This window comes from Lepisosteus oculatus, chromosome 10 (assembly GCF_040954835.1).
Source record: "Lepisosteus oculatus isolate fLepOcu1 chromosome 10, fLepOcu1.hap2, whole genome shotgun sequence".
NCBI classification, from domain to species: domain Eukaryota; kingdom Metazoa; phylum Chordata; class Actinopteri; order Semionotiformes; family Lepisosteidae; genus Lepisosteus; species Lepisosteus oculatus.
Window position 1 is genome coordinate 5979219 of NC_090705.1, and position 20658 is coordinate 5999876.

Consider the following 20658-nt stretch of genomic DNA (forward strand, 5'->3'; position numbering starts at 1 on the left):
CATCATATCTGATACTTTAATATAAAGAAATGCATGCAGAGATGGAAATAAGTTTCAGATTACAGTGGTTTGAGCCATTCAGCAATTTATAATGCACTTGAAGAGTCACTTCACAGTGTTTGACCTCTACGGCTGGTTGGCCTTGGCTGATGTGTGACTAATCAGGTTTGAAAGGCTGGCACTGCTACACATTAGATGTATTTACATCCCTAGATTGTCAGGACTCTTAAAGGATACCTGTACCTTAAAGGATGTACAGCTAAGCAAAAGTTGCCTATATATCATTATAGCTTTTGATCTTACATTTCTCTATATGCAAGAGCAGAAATTAACATAAATATGCACTGGTGCACAAGTGTAGCATTATTTCCATAATCCATATGGTCCTCCAGTGTTTTGTGATTCTGCTGTTTCCAATTCAATTAATCTTCATTTAGATTTGAATTAATTCCAGATTTTATATTAAAGGTATGACTTCATATCTTAGTTAATGGACTTGTACATTGCCCAAAAATTCAATGAACGCAGCCAACTCTAAATTAAAATTTGCTCATAAAGGATATGCGACAATTCAACAGATGTCCCTATTTTTAAAAGAGTCCTTCAGTTTTTGCCAAACCATACATTGTTGTATAAAAGTATTCAGAAGTATAGATCTGATTTGGGGTGATTATTTCCACAAATCATAAACAATCAAGACGAGTTTCTGTTTGACATTTTATTGCAATAGAAAGACATAACAGTAGCTTCTAAAAAACATGAAAATCTGCCATCAGAAATTATTCATGGAAGCTGTAAAGAATTCTTCCAGTGGACTGTGAGGATTATGAAAAAAATATTTGCAGCACAACAAAAAAGAAAAAAAACAGACTTCAGTATGAGCTTTTCCTTGTGAAGTTACAGTCGATTGTAATTATTGTGAAAAAGTAAGGTTTCTTAGACAAAAAGAAAATACAGCATTAGTCTGTAGCTATTCATCATTTGTGTACTAGCTGTATTTTGGGCAGTATGGTTGCACAATTTGTGCTGTTGCTTCACAACTTTGATCTTTGGTTTGATTCTGGACAGAGGTGACTTGTGTGTGGAGCTTGTACTGTATATTCTGCCACTGTTCTCCAGGTGGTCCAGATTCCTCTTACCTATATTACTGGGTGTCCCTAAGGGTTTCATCTGGGGTATGGTACTGCCTTCTGCCCTGTGTTTCAGGAATGGGCTCTGATTTCCTACAGCCTACATTCCGATTATGAAAGGATTGATAGATAATAGTACAGTATATTGACAAAATGATACACAACATGCCCTAATATGCAGGTAAAAGCTATACATTATTTTATCAGAAGCAAAGTGATAAAAAAGGACATTTCCTTGACTTTTAATGTATTTTATATTTTACAAACCTTCTCTGTGCATCTTAATCAGGCACTGATTTTTCTAATGTGCTATTCTTTCAGAAACTATAGAGCTGGATGTTTTTTTTAAATCTCATATGGAATTCAATAGTCAAGTAAATAAAGAGATTGTGCACCTTTTCATTTTTTAGCCTTTACATTTTAAAACAGAAAATTATGTATAATTGTAGGCTTAAAATAGACTTAAGCCTTCATTGTTCATAAACATCACTTTAATGGAGGCATGATAACAGTAATTATGTAGTTTTTTTTCTTTTATTTTACTTTCTGAGAAACAGATGCTTTATTAATTTGGAGACTAGTCTTCATAATAAGTCTCATTAATTCCAAACCAATTATAAATTACATGAGAAGATTCCCTGTTGATCCCATTCTCACTTAATGTGAAACTAATATCTTTTACTGACACATTTAATCCACGCTAAAGGTTTAATCATTAATCATTAAGGCTTGTATGAAAAGGCACTTACTGTAAAGCAAGCAAGTCTCTGCTTAAAAATATTAATATGGGGGATGAATACAAAACTGTATAAAACTGACTAAAGAAAAAAAGAAAATTACATCACTGGCTGAGAACAAGTGTTAAATGCAACTGACATTTTGATCATATGGAGTACCACTACATCCTCCGCACCAAATGTTACTGTTCCATGGCTTCATCCTCACTGCTCTCCACAAAGTCATCTTCGACGTTGTCCAAATCATCTTCATCTGACCCTTCTACCCCTTCACCAGGGCCCAACTCGCTCAAAAGCTGTTCGGTGTGCTCCAGCATCTGAGAGTCGTCACATTTCAGCTTTGCATGCAGCTGTAACACAAAGTGAAGAGACAGAACCAGGTGGCAGAAGTTACTTGCATACCAGATGAATGATATAGTCATTTATGTTAACTGGCCGAAACTATGAACTCTGTTCAGCTTTTACATAACAACTGTTAATTTTTTTTTAAAAAAGGTATAATACACTGTTGTATGTAAAATACAAAGTCTTAACAATGTCATTCTGATTAAATTATTTTGAGAAAGGTGATTGCTGCCATATTTACAGATGTTACTTTGTCTCAGTTTCAACCAGAGTGCATGAGCTTAGTACACATGAATAGTGCATAGTATCTATCTCTTGCAAATACTGCTTCAGGTCAATACCAGCCTTTGGCCACAGTTCATTGTAACTCAGAAGGCTCTTACCTTCTCTTCCTGAATATTTGGAAGAAATGTAACATCAGTACATTTATCCATGTGTTTTTATTGCTTCAACTAGATGACCACAATTATTAACAGAAAAAGGGCATACAGCATTGTGCTTTTGGAGGACACTCTAGGTAAAGGACTTACACAGTACATGTGGTTCTCTTAAGGATGCACAGTAGCTGACTTAAACAAAGTAAATAATTGTGTGGGAGAGCTATGTGAGTCATGTAATGTTCAGTTCCACAACTTTCTATAAAATGCAACTACAGTAGCTAGCTGGTGTACTGGTGTAAGACAAGTGTACAATTGTAAATGTCTTCCTGTGTTCAAACTGAAGCTTCCCAGGTAATTTTCACTGCAAGGTTTCTAAAGACTAAACAAGTAACAATGTCAAAAAAGCTTCTCTTACTAATCTTCAGCTTGTTCCAAGCACACAGTACTTTTAAAATGGGTTAGAATGCTTGAACCAGAGCACTTTCAAAGACCACAAATCCCTCAATCAAGCTTCATGTGGAGCACACACATTTGTACACCTTTTGATCAGCTTAGTTTCTCTACAACTTTGATGTTAAATTAGAGAGGCATAATATGGGAAACAAGGAAAACTCTCAATCTGCAGTTTAGAGACGCTTTAATGTCATGGTTTGCCGACGCTGAGAGGGATCACATCTCAGGCTTCCCACAGGTTCCGCAATCTTTCTTCTAACAAGAATTATTCACATGAATTGCAGTTCGCGGCTGTTCGCGATCTCAGAAGACACTGACCACCCAGGCCACTGCATCAGAAAATGCAGATTCAGAATCATTCCCAAAGAGCTCAGAAAACTGCTGAAACAAACCCTGGAGAGTGGAGGGCGAAAGACAGTAAGGCTCGAAAGCATCAATGCCACATAGGAATCTGTTGTCATCCAAATATTCTTAATGACAATAGCATGATCCTAGAGATACCAAAGCCCAACTTTAACCAACACATGGTGAGATAAGAAATGATCACTCTATTGGCCATACACAACTTCTTGCAATAGGAATTTGTCTTTTCGCAGACCCCAGCTTGCTCTCCATGAGACACAAAGACGGGGAGAGAAGCTTGGGGTAAGAGTGCAGGGTCAGCCATTTATACAGCACCCCTGGAGCAGTTGGGGTTAAGGGCCTTGCTCAGGGGCCCAATGGAGTAGGATTCCTCTGCCAGCTGCGGGATACAAACCGACAACCTTCCAGCCACAGGCGCACATCCTGAGCCACAGAGCCACCACACCGTCCCCATCTGCTGGTACAATATTTTATTGAGTGCTTTTATATGATGAACCACAGTTTAAATGCTATCAAGAATCAATTGGACACCACTGAGCATCACATCTATATTATGAAGAGCCTGAATGAAAGGTATTCAGGAATACTATTGCCCAAGGACCAAATTTGGAATCTGAGGAGCTCAAAGAGGTGGAAAAGGAAAGAGACTCCCAATCACTACTCTGACTTCACCGAACTTTATCATATAGGCAGGAGAATCATGATGCTTACTTTTATTTTCTTGTAAATGACTGATGTGGAGTACCTATGTTATGGACTGCTACTGGAAAAATAACTTTCTAAAACTATCAAGGCTATCAATGCAATAATTTTCCTTGTACTTTATTTACACTGTATTGTATAATTATCTCAAAGCACTTAAAGTGTTATAGTCCTGCATTAAGATACACGTTTTTCCAAATCAAAATCTGCTACATTTTCTAGACTTCTATTTATTTTCCCCAGACATTTCATGTATATTATTTAAATCATGTGGGCATGTTGCTCATGCATAGTTATTAAATGTAAGTACAAAAGAAATTGTCAAAGCTTGCTGCCCCAGAATGGAAATTGCCATTGTCTTGTAAATAATAAGAATGTAACACTGCATTATCAATTCAGGAAGGGAAAACTGAAGTTGTAAGTCCTACAACAATGTACTGTTTCATTCATGTTGTTGTGTACATTAAATGCCCTAATATAAATAAGACCCTTGTAAGTATGGTAATTGTTAATGGTAATTGTTTGCATAGCTCATAAAATAAAAAATAAAAAAAGTAATCAAAAGGACTGATTATACAAGGTGTGATGAGCCTTATAAAGCCAGAACACAGAACTGAGAGCTTATCTCATACTGCAACTGCTGGCGTTTGGTCTGGGAGTACTGGCAGGCTAAGGGCGATTGTGCTTTGTGTCCATGTGGTCTCCACACAGCAGACCACATTAATCAGACCAATGACTAAAAAGCCTCTCTATTCTGATTATGTTATCAGTTTTATTTTCACAACTGGGGATGATTTCTTACTTTTCTTTCTGCACTGCATTAACGGGACTATTTAAATTTGTTTTCTGTTACTTAAGGACTAAGCCAACTGTAAAACAAATTAACGAAATGCACAAATCACACTATCAAAAGGCGACTTTTTAAATGTTTACTTTCCACCAATACCATAAATAAAACCTCTTATATAAATGCATACATAATCTAATGGGCATCTGCATAAACTAAACGTTCAAGTAGGGAGCTGCGTCAGCATGCGTAGGCTGGAAAGGAACAAGTAAAGGTTTATTCCATGCTGAAAAGAGAAGAAAAGGAACACACCATTTCGGCTATGGAGAATTCTTCTTCTTCTTCACCCGAAGAAGGCTCCACAGTCGAAAAGTATTGTTTCTTTTCTTCTCTTATCTGCATAAACTGTATTCAGGTATAAAGCTTTGATATTGTTAATTTTTAAGATAGTAATGAACACATACTGTAGCTGGTCTAGGATATTTATCCGTCTTGCTAACAGACAAATACAATGTTATTGTAGCTAGTTTATCATTTTATTATTGATTTTATGTTCCTGCCTCATTGTTGTAAAGCAGATGTTTTAAATTGCTTGGTATCCTCAATTCAAAAGAAATTTACCATAGACTGGAAGACCACAAACTGGTACCACAATTAGCTACTTCAGGCTTCTCTGGATAAACTGGACTTGACCAAAACATTACGGCTGTTTCATTTTAAAGCGCCTCAAATTACACTGCCTTTGATATATTTTTTTATTATTAATTTATACCATAGTAAAATAACTGGAAACAAAATAACTGTTTGTTGAGTTAAATAAAATTGCACTTTTTGAGTTTTCAAGCTCTGGAATCACTTTAGCATTTTTCTGTACTTATTCCAGATTTTCCAGACTAACAAGCATATCATCATATGATTTATCATTCTTCCCATGTGCTTTTTTCATATTACTTAGAAAAACTTAGAACCTTACCCATTACCTTCTGCATCATTTCACAAATGATTCCGTGTCATATTTCCTCTTACTTTCAAAATGTCATTAAACACAAAGGGAAAGAAAATAAACTTTTTCTTATGCAGACTAGTCTAGCCCCAGTGGCCATGAGATGCGACACCTCCATGCGGTGTGGTTATAGACAAATGGGACTGCAGTGAAGATGCCCTCCAGCGAGACTTTCCGCTTTGTCCAGCCCTTTGGAGAATGTGCAGTTTTGTCCCAGGCCAGCATGTCTCTGCCTTCACTGACACATCTCACCTCCCTCCCCAGAACCACACGGCACCCAGACAGCGCACATTATACCAAAAAGCCAGAAGACCTCAAGTCCCCCTGGGAGTCACTGGGTGGTTACTTTAACGATCTCATTTTACACACTAAGAGATTGGAAATGGGTCATAATAGACGAGAGGCTGATTGGTTCCTGCTGAGATGTCGATCTTGGTAGGGACCCATGCGGGGTGGGAGAGGGAGGTTAAATGGTTGATGCAATCTCATAGGTGGGAAGTGGGGTGGGGCAACACCATTACTGGTGATATCGTTCAACACTGAATGACAACCCCTACTGAGAAGCAACATGTCATGTTGGGTAAAATGTAAAATTATACAGATGGCTGTATTGAATACACTGCAATGAAACTCACTGTATCCCCATCAGTGAAGATACAATTCATCTAAAACTCCACTACTTACCCATTGGAAGCATCATTTGAATACAACAGCAAAGAAACCTGGGAATGATTAAAAAGTGGCAAAACTGTATTTTTGCCTTGACGCAATAATATTCCTCCAGATCATTTTAAACAATTCTCCAAACAGCAATTGAATGAAGACAGTGGTGATACTGAAACATTTTCTATAGCAAAAGATACATTCACTTTATGCCAAATGAACTGTCTAGAAATGTTTTTTTCCCTCCATCATACAGGCAGCAATTTAAAAGCTCCTTACTTCAGCTATGAAAGAAGGCTGAACTCACATAACAGTTTTCATTTTTATAGGCTTTTTGCAAATTCCTTAGAGGCAAAGATTACAAACTAGCAATTTTTTTATTGGTGTCATCAGGCATGAGCCACCAAAAGCTCTAATGAACCATTAAACCTCACTGGATTTAGACATCTGGAAAGTTGAAATCAGGTTCAGCATCAAAAAGCTGCAGTCATAATCTGAACATGCTCTTGATCTCACTTTTACATGAAATCCCATACAAATGCTACCCTTTCTACATGCACATTATGGTTTTGAACAACATGTCTGTTTTAACAAGAAAAAAATCTTCAGCAACATTAAAAAAAATGAACCACCACATTTTACACACCCTCGTGGTAAACCTACACTTGGCATCTTATATCAAATAAAAAATCCTATATAGTACACCCTGTAGCATCAAGTTAAAGGTGTTCAAACATACTTAAACAAATCAGAGAAATAAAACTTTCAAATGTGCTCTGTCACACAAGAAACAGACAGAATAAACACAGGTCTTCTAAATAACCATGACTCCAGTTGTCTTTTTGGCATGATCCCTGCAAGGATGTTCCAGGTGTATATTACAACAGACTGTGACAGCGCATAAAATAACATTACTGCTGTATCTATCCTCAAACAGACAACCCCTCCAGATGTAATGTTCACCACTTTGGGAATTAGTTTAACCAGAAGGAACAATAGAAACAAATCATATTGGGTATTTACTATGCTCCACAAACATGAAAGCATAATAGTTCAGGTTTTTTCTAATGAACAAAAAATATATCTTGTAGAGTGGATAGTAGATCCGTTTATTGTCACATGCACATTGAAATTCTTAATCACGCTGATCACTCGGGACATACAGTACACAGTACAACACACAACACCACATAAAGCAGACAACTGAAATTCAATTGTAGACGAGTGAAAATTCAAGATGGCACCATTCGATGGCGACGTCTCGCATGTACAGTAGCTCTTTCTTTCTCATTTTATATTTCTTATTCCTTTGGGTTTTTTTTTGTTGCCAGTGGCATCTGATTCTTTTATCCTATCCAGGGAAATTGATATATTTATAACCAGGGTTAGGACCCCAGTTATCATTAACCATATCAACCATTTCCATTTTGGCTTGCATATTTCAAATCACATTTGCACATCAAAATATTTCAATTGATATCTGGGAAGCTGAAGTCCCTCATTAAAACCACATCACCTTCTTTATATACTGTACATTCGTGAACCCAATATGAAGTAAGCTATTTTACACCTGTGTCTGAAGTATGTGGTCTATAGCATGACCTATGTTAAGTTGTATACTAACAACTAAGTAATGTAATGTCTGCAGGCAGATTAATAATACTGTTAAAACTGAAAGGTGCCTAACTGCTGACTTAACACAGTTTTATGCAGTATCTGATCTGCAAGCCTTTGACACTGTTGGAACAAAGGAGAACTGAACTACTATAAAATGAATTCTTCATCAAACAACTAGACATAACAGGCTATTGTCGTACATTGTCATTACACCAGACTTAAAGGGGAACAGCAAGGTTATTTTAATATTTCAGGGTTAGGAAAAATCAGCACCGATGAGGCATTTCAAACCACAATAAAAGTAAAATGTACACAGTAACTTGTAAAACCCCCAATTTTCATCTAAAAAAAGATGAAATTTCCAGGTATGCACAGCACTATATTTTGCGGATCAGAATGAGGCAACAAAACTTCGGTGACCTAAAGCGACCCTATGACACTGTGAACAGGCTTGTGAAAACATCTCCTTTAATCCAACAGAAATACTGCTCTCGAGCTGGAGATGGTTTTGCTGATAAAGGGAGGCGGTGAAATATCTGCTGCACGACCAGTACTTCAATTCAGTGGTACTTCGCAATACAGTACATCACTTATTACACTGACTAGAAGGCAGGATGGGGCTGAACCACATCTCAGTTCACTGGAGCTCTCACTCTGGCCTGTGGCAAGACCTGGGCTTTGCGACAACATGGCGACTTACAGTACAGTACTTTCCCAAAACTCACGATTTTGTGGTGCTTTCGAAATTGATCAAATTCCATTATTCCGGCAGTAAACTTATTGTGTTGCCAAGATTTAATAACCTGAGATCTGAGAAACTGGGACTGCAGTTCCCAATTTAAACGCTGGCGCCACGTGTCTGAAACAAAGTTTTTGGCCAATTTTTTGCAGGTGTGGAACTGAACTTTTTCATAGGTCTGTTTGACAAGAAGCTAAATGTGGAGAAGTAATACATTGTTTAATCGCTTTTAATTTTATATTGACACTGAATAGTATTTATTCAACTGTATTTATGTCACTGATATGTATTCTATTGAAGAATCATTTAACCTAACAAGTCAAGATGTTCTATCAAATCACACTTACACAAAATAAAAACCAAATCAAATTATATATACAGTATGTAGATTATATACAAGTTCTTTTCCATGCTTATGTTTGCAAGTCTGTAGATGTGTTTTGTGTTTAATCCTTCACCCTGAATACAAAATTATGTTATGCCTATTTCCCCTCCTCACCAGTAGTGTTCAAAGAAATTCAGACACGTATTTTATCTCTTACTTAACACAACATAATGATGGGTTTCCCTGAACTGTGTTTAGATTTAATGTTATACATGACTAAAAATTATTGCTATTATGCAGGATTTCTGATATTTTATTGAAAGGTAAAAAGTATGCCTTCAAAATTAACTAAATGCTTAATTATCCTAGTGAGGGCTAATTAGAGTAAATTATTTAAACATGCTCATTAGAACTTGATGACAATGCCAGTCAAGATCCCTATCACAAATCAAGGGCAAATCACATCTGTATGCATATTCAAATAGCCCTATGGAAGCCTCATGAGACAATGAAGCAAATCAGCATTTCATAAATACATTAAATATTACAAATGTTTAGTCACAAACTAATTTTGCCTTTAAAAAAGGCCTGGAGTTTCAGTCTAGCCTATAATTCATCTTATAAGTTTATGCAAAATAGGCCTTATTAATTGAATGAATTAAGCAATTTTAGTTGCATAATGAACATTCTTTAAGGTTTCATTAGAACAAGACTCACGTTCCTGATTGCCTAGAGAACTCAGAACTCAGCAGCTGCACATAGGCCCAGGCCTTTGGCACATAACAGATTTCTAGATAGGAAGAAAAAAATCTTCAATCGATAAAATAATTTCAGCATGTCTCTGGAAGTAATTTTAAAACTCTCTTCTGTTGCCGTGTCCAATACTTATTAGTTTAACAGTCATATAAAACTGTATATTTCCTGTACAATCACATTAGTCTGCCAAAATCTGATCTTTTCTGAATTTCAGGGCTTGTACTAAATATGTCACTGGAGCAAACAACTTAACGTCTCAGAAAGATCACATCCTAAGGGCGATGAATAATTTTCTAGTTTGCATGATATCTATGACTCACCTGGGATGATTCATGAAGCTTCCTGACATTTTTTTTCAGCATCTCATGAAACTTCTGGGCAGAACTCATTTAATATTCTAGATTTATGCAGTTTTATCTCCCTTGTGTAAATAATGTATTGGCTTCTCTTGCACAGTCAAGTAATTATGCAAAACAAGAATGATGTTTAAATAAAAGAGATAACTAACCTTAGAACTTTATGACAAAACAAAGTGCCTGTAAAACTGATCAAACAGCAAACTGTAAGACTGATTTGCAGAGCATCTTCTTTTTATAAGACAAAGCTAATAAAGAAACAGAAAGTGATCATAAATATTAGATTGATAATAAATGCTTCTCTTTCTACTCCATCTCGTTTTAAAAATAATGAATTTATGTTTGACTGAAAAAAGAGTCAGTTAGAAGACAGCGATGGACATCCTCACCATTTATTTCTCACAGCAAGAGAAGTGAGTCAGTTTTTGTAATTAGTCTGTAGGAATCATGAGTTAATCAAATACAGCATATAGGAGAATGTGTACATCAATTGTAATGAGGTCTTAGAAAACATAAACCTTGGTATTTATAAACACCTTTCATAAATGGCAAAATTACCTTTAAATTAAATAGCTAAAATTACCTTTCTATACATACACTTGAAATATGTTACTGAATGTTATTCACTGAAGATAACACTAAAGATAAAATATTGTAAAAATGGATTCAAGTCAGCCTGGGGCAAGGGCATTTTCAAATACCAATACATATTCATTTTGTATTCTCCCACGTGCTACCCAATACAACATGAGGTATTCTTTTGTTGCTGGTTTCTTCCATTTTTAGAAAATATTAAACGCCCACACACCATAGAAAACCAAATGGAAGTAATTTTCCATTATTCAGAATGATGAAAAGGAGATACAGTTGGTGAGGTATTTATAGAAGCGATTTCACACTGTACTAAATTTATCGAGTATACACTTTATAATAAAATGTTTCACACATGTTCCAGGGTTACATTATTTGAATAACTGAGTTTGCAGAAAACCTCATAAGCGTACTACACCTGCCTGAAGCCATTCAGTGCTTACTGGTAGATATAATTGTTCTCTATAGAATATATATAGCATTTTATTTAAAAAGAAATCCAATGAGTATACACTATCTCAGGAGACAATGTATTTGCAGAAGAGCTGAAAACTGAATTCAGCTCTGAACTCCCTGTCTGACACAAACCCGTGAGTTTCTTTGTTAACCAGGGAAGTGGGCAGCTCTCTAATCTAAACTTGCACAACCATTATTACCTTGCATTTGTCATAGTTTCTTCACTTTTGGTTTATCTGTTTAATGTGGCAACATCCCACAGTGATACTTTCCTAATTATCCTCTCAATGAGGAAGTACCTCAGCAGGATATTGGAAAAAGTTATAACCCACTACGGGATGTATATAAATCGTGTTACCTGCTGTGCATTGTTTTATTAAAATACTCTCCTCACTTACCAAGCTCTTGAAATACTGCACATAAAAGCCTAATTGCCTATGAATTGTAAAAAAGAGCATATATAAAAAAAACTCTTACAGAAAATATATTTTACAAAAAAGAAATGAGACAAAGGCACAAGAAAATTAATTTTTCATTTTGAACGAAAGAGGGAGTTAACTTATGAGCACATAGTAAGGTTTGAAAAAAAAAACATTCATGGTAATAAAAGTAATACAGAGATAAGATAAATGATACCTGTACACTGCATCTCATCTCCCAATCTCCTTGGATCTGAACTTCAAATGGGCTGGATTTTTGTCATGTTTAATACATTAGAGTGCATTTCTAAGTGCACACAAATTAAAGTTTAGCGGCAATGGGAACTTGCCTAGATAGTCAGACATTGCTAACTTAAAGGGCATTTTTTATGGTTAAGGGGTTATCACTGTACAGCAAACAATGGATTATCTACAGAGAGCAAAACGTATAAAAACAGATTTGTCTTTCAAGAAAAAAAAAAATTCTTACAGTGTGCCAAATCACAAGCAATGACAGAATTCTCCTAACACGCATTTCCTTAATGCTGCATATGGATGTGCTGTATTTTCCAATTGGTAAAAGGGTACTGGTGTTGGGATCTATAGACAAGTTTCTCTTTATCTGGGCATTAAACCAAAAGAGGCAAAGAAGACTGTCAGGCAGCATTCTGTGAAAATGTTGGAGTGTTTTCATTTTTTTAAATCAGCATGCAAATCAGGACACACAGTACAGTAGTGCTAGAAAGCTTCTGAACCCTTTAGAATTTTCTGAATTTCTGCATAGATTTGACTTAAAATGTGATCAGATCTTCATCTAAGTCAGTGGTTCTCAAACTTTTTGGACCAAGTACCACCCCTAATCCAACCAAAGCATCCAAGTACCACCTACAAGTCATCATCTCATAGGAACCCCAGCAATTCTCAATGACTAACATGAGCGCGCGTGCACACACACTCACACATACATATAATAAATATTATAATGATAAACTTTATTTGATGTAGCGCCTTTAAAGGTGGCTTCTTAAAGTGTTTTATAGAAAAAAAACAACAACAAATAAAAATAAAAAAGCACCATTTCAGTGAGAGGGGTGAGCCTGTTTAGTCGAGCAAAGCAGATGTGAATTAATTTTTCGAGCCTTCATACAATTCACAACAGCATTGTCTTGACGGCAAAGGTCTCGCGGTGGATGTTGCAATGAAACCATTAATTTCTGGAGCAACCTCTCTAATTCGTGCAACTACACCGCTGTGTCGGCTTGTCATTGCTCTAGCACCGTCTGTACAAACTCCGACACATTTTATCCAGTCGATGCCATTCTCTTCGATAAATTCATTCAGAAGCTGAACTACGTGCTCTCCTGTAGTTCCTGTTGGTAACGGTTTACAGAACAGAAAGTCCTCACGGGACGTACCCTCAAACTCGTATCTAACGTAAACGAGCAAATTGGCCAAATCGACTTTAGACTCATCTAATTGCAGTGAAAAACATCTGCTCATCTTAACACGCTCTGTCAGCGTACTTTTGATATAAACATTCGTTTCAATAATTCTATGAATGACTGTGTCTTTCAGGGGGGGCAGCAGGTCGAGCTGTTCAGCAGCTTTTTCTCCACACATAATAGTGTGGGGCTTTCCTGCTTTAGCAATCCGGAAGCTTGCATTTTTCCACGTTTCCATTTTTATTTCAGTGTTTATTTTAAGTAATTATTTCATGCGCATGGAAGAGAAACACACATTTTTCTCAAATGAACTTAGAACAGTTCTTAAATATTTTTCTGTTATTTTTCACACTTTCCTGTCCTCACAAGATTACCAGCGTTCGTAGCACACATTTCTATGCATTCCTGTGTTTACAACGTTGGCATTGTTCCAAAATCACGCACATTCTCCTTTCTCCCTATTTGCTGGAGATACAGTAGCTTTTTTTAAATACAATTGGTCACTTGCGTCCATAGCACGCATTCCTACAGAGTGGTATAGAATTACAGAGTATCTCTTGTGTCCACTGAAGTATTAGCACGCACTGTATCGTAGTACGTAAACTGTGTATTCGACACGTATAAAAATATAAAATATGAAAACCCGTCCCGATTTTTTCAGCGCACACAACACAGTTCCAGGGTCATTTGGCGTACCACCTGGCGGCACGCCACGTACCACTGCCGGTACGCGTACCCCAGTTTGAGAACCACTGATCTAAGTCAAAAATAGATAAAGAGAACCCAATAAAGCAAATAACACACAAAAGGACATACTTTCTCACTCATTTATTGATCAGAATGATCCAACATTAAATGTCTCTGTTGGAAAACATATGTGAACCTGTGCTTTCATTAACTGGTGTGACCCCCTTGAGCAGCAATGACTTCAACCAAACATTTATGGCAACTGTTGATCAGTCCCGCATATCGGCTTCGAGGAATTTTGCCCCATTCCTCCTTACATAACTGCTTCAACTCAGTGATGCTGGGGGGCTTTCTTGCATGAACTCCCCGCTTCAGGTCCTGCCACAACATTTCTATTGGATTAAGATCTGGACTTTGACTCGGCCATTCCAAAACGTAAAATTTATTCTGCTTCAACCATTCTTTGGTAGACTGACGTGTGTGTTTAGGGTCATTGTCTTGCTGCCAGTTTTTGTTGACCTTCAGTTCACGGACAGATAACCTGACCACACCTGGGAAGAGTAACAATGGTGTTAAATTTTCTCCATTTGTACACTGTCTGCCTGACAGTGGGTTGGTGAAGCTCAAAGTCTTTAGAAATCATTTTGTAACCTTTTCCAGCCTTATGAGCATTGACAACTCTTTTTCTGAGGTCCTCAGAAATCTCATCAAGGAATGGCATGCGTTTACAAACCTGTGTGGTGAAGACCACACTTTGGCAGTGAAGACTCAGGTTTATGTTTTTTTAAATAGGGCAGGGCCACCCAAACTCACACCTGATTGTCATCCAACTGATTGACACTCCTGACTCTAATTATCCCCTTAACTGAAATGATAATCCTAGATGTTCACATTCTTTTTCCGACAAAGACATTTAACGTTGGATCTGATCACACTTTAAGTCAAATTTATGCAAAAATTCAAAAAAGTCTAAAGGGTTCACAAACGTTCTAGCACCACTGTACAATTACTCACTGCATTCAAATACATGCATTTAAACTTTCATGTAATTCTGATACACCACACTGCAGTGGATTCACAAGCTAAGAGGAGCAAGAATAAAATCTAGAAGCACATTCAAAGCAAATGATCATCTTGTTAATGTAATTCAATCCATTATTCTGGTGTCAGAATTTATTCTCGTTTTATTCATACAGGACTTGATGCACTACACTGATGACTAGAATTCAGTCTAGAAATCAGACTTATATAGTCTGTTTTTTATTCCTTTCATCTTTTTGTCACAGCCTTGAGAAGAGATTTACATCATTACTTACTATGAGGAAATTAGCTACTGTTTGTTAAGAATTTAGAAAAACAGTTTATAAAACAAATCTGCAGATTACTGCTCTTATTTTAAGATATAAAACTCAGTTCTCCATGGAGAATACTTAATACTAATTATAATCCTGTGTGAAATTTCTGAGCCCTTTTAACTACATGGAAAAATGCCAGAAGACTATATTATTTCTCCAGTCTTTGGTTTTCTCATCGAGCAACTCAAATCTATTAATAAAATGACAACTTTACAAGGTCAACACAAGCATTTTTCTCTTTTCTTCCCAAATCTTCATCTTCAAACAACAAATTGAAACAACCAAGCATTAAGAAATGTGGATGTCTTAATTTATGCTACAACTTTTTTATTTTTGAAGCACTTTTAAGACTGGGATATTACAAGCTGCGGCATACAATTAGCTGAGTATCACGGAGGGTGGGAGGACACAGAGACCCCTGTGGCCTCCTGGGCACATGCAGGCACACAGCACTGACAATGAAGGACTGAAACTGCAGTGCTAGGCAGGGGTCTCCATGATGTCTTAAAAGAGGTTTAGAAGAGTCTCCCTACACTTCCTAATTCTCCCCACCTCCCTGTGTCCAGTTGCAGGGTTCATACTGTAGCTGCATCACGTGAAAAAACAAAAATACTTATTCCAAATCAGTTGGTAAATTAATATATACATATTTCTTATATTATGCACGGTCCATTTAGAAGTTTCTGCTAAGGAATCAAGACATCCTCAGTTACTGCTGCAGTGACAGAAGACTTCTTCATGTAAGCTGTAATTCACCTCATAATTGAACGCAATATTTCAGGTGTCTTTGGGGAATCTTCTTAAACACATTATTTTGTTTCTGTTTCAAGTCAGAACAGTGACTCTTGGTTTTTCATCAGCAAATATTCTGAAATGGCCTGCCAAGAGGGAGAGACTTCCTCCCAGAGAGATTTCTCAAATTATGCAAATATTTGCTGAGCATCTTGCTATTTCAAATCTAATCCTGCAATTTGTTAATGGCAGCTGTGAAAAAGAAATTTGTTTTGCAATGCATATGTTCAGCATCAGGGTTCAGGAGCAAAAATCAGGTGTCCCAAAGACAAACGTTAGTGTTTTCGGCACTTTATACAGCTATGGTCAAGTTCCCACAGCCATTGCACCCATCCCATTGAGATGTGGAGATTCTTTGTTAATTATAACCAACTACAGAACAATCCTGTTATAGCAGAATTGTTCTCCTTAAGTGCAAGCTGAAACCTTTTGTGCACAACTGCCAAATAAGGCATTCTATTAATGGAACTATTACTGCACACTAACAGCAACTGTTAAATAAAATTAAAACTGAACAATATAAAATAAACAATCCACAATACAAAAATCAGCTTCCTGTATTACAATGGTCTTAATACTGTATATACAGTTCACCTGTATCCTAAAAAAAGCAATGGAAATGTGATGCGATATGGAATCCAATGCTTGTGTGAATGCTGTCTTCTATACACATTTCAGAAGGATGATCCTAAACTGTAACAAACACCTGCTGAATTTTGCTTCACTGTTGTCCCATGTCTGCATAGTTAATGGAATAGAATCATCAAAATATTAGTTATCATTACAGCCAATGTACAGAAAATATGACCCAGAGATCCATTAGGGGCATGAGAAATTAAAGAGTGCATTTTTTTAAGGGTGCTTGACTTGACTATGGCCCCTCTGAAGCGACTGGAAAACCTATACCCCTAGTCCCTTGTACCATTATTAACACACATCCTCTTCCCCTTCGATACCATATTGAAGAAATGACCACATCAAAACTTGCTTTGAAGGACAGGTAGTCCCTACTTCAGCTTTCACATCTAATTCAATATGCACTGAGATTTAAAATACATCTATTACTTATAACTGCAACACAAATTTATCATCTTTTTTGGTAGCAAACGTACTAAAACTTTCTTGAACAGTCATCAGCAGGGTTAATTAGCAAGAGTGTCTACAGGATAACAGAATATACGGCCGCTACTGGAAGCAATGTAGATCTACAGCTCAGCGTTTGGCTGTGCAACAGGTTTATGGGAGTGTGTTCCATTCCTCTCGTCAAGCCTGTTCACTGGTCGGTGAGCTCCAGATGCCACATGTCATCCTCGATAATGCCACAGATTTCTAATGAGGCTCAAGCCTGGAAAGCAGGGCATCTAATACATATGCAGTTTCCAAGAAAGCTGTTGTTATATAAGCAGCACGAAGCCTTGTGCTGTCCCTGCTGGAATGCCAACATTTTTTTTCCCTTGATTTACACCAGGCATGACATTCAATAGATCACATCACTTCATTGCCCAATCAACTCCCTCACTAATGTGGTGATTCAGTGCTTATCCAAGAGCCAAAGTCACTCAAGTGCGTCACTGTCAATCACAAATGGTCAGTTAATCAGAATGCCACCAAAAACATTCAACATCGAACAACTGTATACTGTTTTCTTAACAAATACATGCATAAATAGAGTAATACAAGTAGGGAGCTGCGTCAGCATGCGTAGGCTGCAAAGGAACAAGTAAAGGTTTATTTCATGCTGAAGAGAGAAGAAAAGAAACACGTTTTGGCTGTGGAGGCTCCTTTACTTGTTCCTAAATAGAAACTAAAAAGTTTCTTCTGAAGATCATTATATATTCAGATATTTCTATTTTACACTTACTGAGTTATTAACCATCTTATTAATCAACTTGCTCACCTCTACAACCTCTGCACCAGAAAAAGGAAAAAGCATACTCACTGCCCAACTGCTCGCCACTTGATGATACAGAAGGTGGACATATTCAGCTGGAGTGTGAAGTTTTTTTATCTAAATATTTCACAAAGTGCCAGTGATGCTAATGATCAATTAGGGACTGTAATTGGGGGGTAGCAGGAAGCTTTAAGGGGATGACCCTAACTATAGAGAGCATGCTGATGAAGGATTTTTTAAATCTTTATTTTGCACTGTGGAACCTGGTAAGAAGATTAAGCTGCATGGCTAAGTTTAGAAAGACAACTGGAAGAAGTCCAGTTAGAGCTCAACAAAGTGCCAGGCTTCTGTTTTCTGTTTGGTTGGGGTTTTTTTTTGCCAGCACAATAACTAAAAGAACTCTTTTGCACCTTATTGCTCCCTTTGTGTTTGAAAGCTGCAGCCTTCATGTTCAGACAAAGCTGTCGTTATGTAAAATACTTTGTCTTTCCCAAATTAAATAGAAAAAAACCTATCGAAATACTAGGACTAGGACGAAATACTAGGAAATTTAAGTTGAGGGATGTTATGTTAAAATTGTACAATGCAAGAGTAAGATCTCATTTAGAACATTAGTACATTGTGCAGAATTGTGATCAATAAAAGGACACTGTTGCTCTCAAATCAGTCCAGAGCCTGATCTGACTAAAATATACCCAGATGTATTCTGTATCAAGAAGACAGTATTCATTTTTGACATTCTTCTCAGTAATGTTAGTGTCTGCACAATTTCTGGATGTTTCCAATCACACTTGTCAAGAACTGTAACATACAGTAGCTTGTGTGAGCTTCTTACAAATGATTGAGGTACTTGAAGGCGGTTTTCATAGCACAAAACTATAGCTCACTATCTCACCATAAAATGAATATAAAACACCATTTAATATACAAATAAAACACCATACTACACATTAAAAAAGCATTTCTTTCCTTAACAAAGGGCATTACAATTCTGAAGCACCTGTCAAGCGAAAAGCTATTTCCTTGATTCTGTAAAGAAGACCAGTGAATGTTTTACATTTTAGTTTTAACACAAGCTAAGACCTTTCCTCTGATACCACCCAGGTTTGCATTTGCAAAATTAGACTAAAGTTATGATGTCCCTGAGAAGAGCTGCTTATGAATAATGTGTCCAAGCTTGTCTCTACTGACCCCAAGCTCTCCTGTTCATTTTTCTGTTTTATCAGCAGCTGGCTGAGGGATGATTGCACAGTATTTATTTCTAAAGGAATTAAAAAGGAGACACAAGTTAGCCAGATAATTCTAAAGGACAAGTAGAAAAGAACTGTGCTAAAACAGGGAGAAAAGAGGTGACTAACATTAACGTTTTGGTTAATTGAATTAATAAGTCAGGAAATTTAATTTCAAGAAATGTCAGGTAGCAGGATTCTAACTGTAACACTTGAAAGGTAATTTTCAATAAATTTAAGCACTGAGCGGATGCATGCTCCTGAATTTGGCATTGTATTGAGCTTTCTCTGTAGAGAAGTGAACATCCCTGCATTTGAAATACTGTGCGTGCTAGACAAGACATGATACATTTATGGTAGAGCTCATTTGAGTGACAGCTCATTTTTTAAAAAAGCTTTTCATGTGTAATTTTTATGACACTAAATTATGTATTTTTTAAATATAGTAATTCAGTGCCCTTAGGCAAAAAACAGGCACTATAGACTCCCTTCACCAGCAAGTATATTAGCTTAATCACCCAATACAGTAGAAATTGTGAGGACACTTTCTGTTCCCAAAGAAATGTTTTTCCTACCAATAAAATAGTCCTTTTGTCTTTCAAGAGATGTACTTGAAAGACAAAAACTTGCCTTTAGGAACTCATTTTTGCAGAGTCCAGTCTATTCATTTGCATCGAAGAAAGGTTTAAGGGTAATTTTTTTTCAGGAAATCCAGTAGACACCACACATACTAAAAATTTGCGAATGTAATATTTTGCAGTTTTGCAATGCAAAAAATAGTAATTTAGCATTTTTCTTTGAATGTTTGTACTTCCAAGATATTATTTGCATGCATTATCCCCTACCCTAAAAACAATTTGGAAGGTTCTTAATTTTATCCTTACAATTACTCCACAATATTTTCAAATACATTATTATTATATTTCACCTTAACTATTCATTTGATGACACGTGCCATCCAAAGCTCAACCACTACAAACCCCCGTGTCCCCTGGTGTCGTTTTGTGGGCTTGGCCATCTTTAATGCCAGACTACGTTGGTGTATAGTAGTTAAGTTTTGTTGACTGTGGGAAAGCTGTAATGAGCTTCATTTTCCCTTTGGCAAAAACGTGGGCAAAACGCCCAACTAGTTAATTTACCGTGGAGTGGGCAGTTTGGGAAAATAACGAACAAGGTGTCGGGGATTTGCACACAGCCCTGCCTTCAGGCAGTACATCAAAACACAGGGCTCTGAATAAACACCTCAGCACAATTTATCTTCTCTCAAATACTTTAGATAGCCCTTTAAAAGATATATATGAATTTGGAATTGTATAATGTATGTTATAAATCAAATTAACTACATCATAATCAATTATATACCTTAATGTACTCAATTTTACGTACTTGAGAAAGGGAGAATGTTCTGTTATGAATGCAGAGGAGTAGAAGACATCAGTA

General features: G+C 36.7%; 1 protein-coding gene across 2 annotated transcripts in view; it reads right to left on the reverse strand.

Annotated features, from left to right (window-relative positions):
* Nucleotides 1-703: 703 nt before the first annotated feature.
* The window catches only part of LOC102685061 (uncharacterized), a 178484-nt gene continuing 158529 nt past the window's right edge, over nucleotides 704-20658 (reverse strand). For both annotated transcript variants that reach the window (XM_069194788.1, XM_015358219.2), the window contains exon 11: nucleotides 704-2217. In XM_069194788.1, the coding sequence (XP_069050889.1) occupies nucleotides 2050-2217 (168 nt within the window). In that variant the 3' untranslated portion in view covers nucleotides 704-2049. The remainder of the gene's footprint in view (nucleotides 2218-20658) is intronic.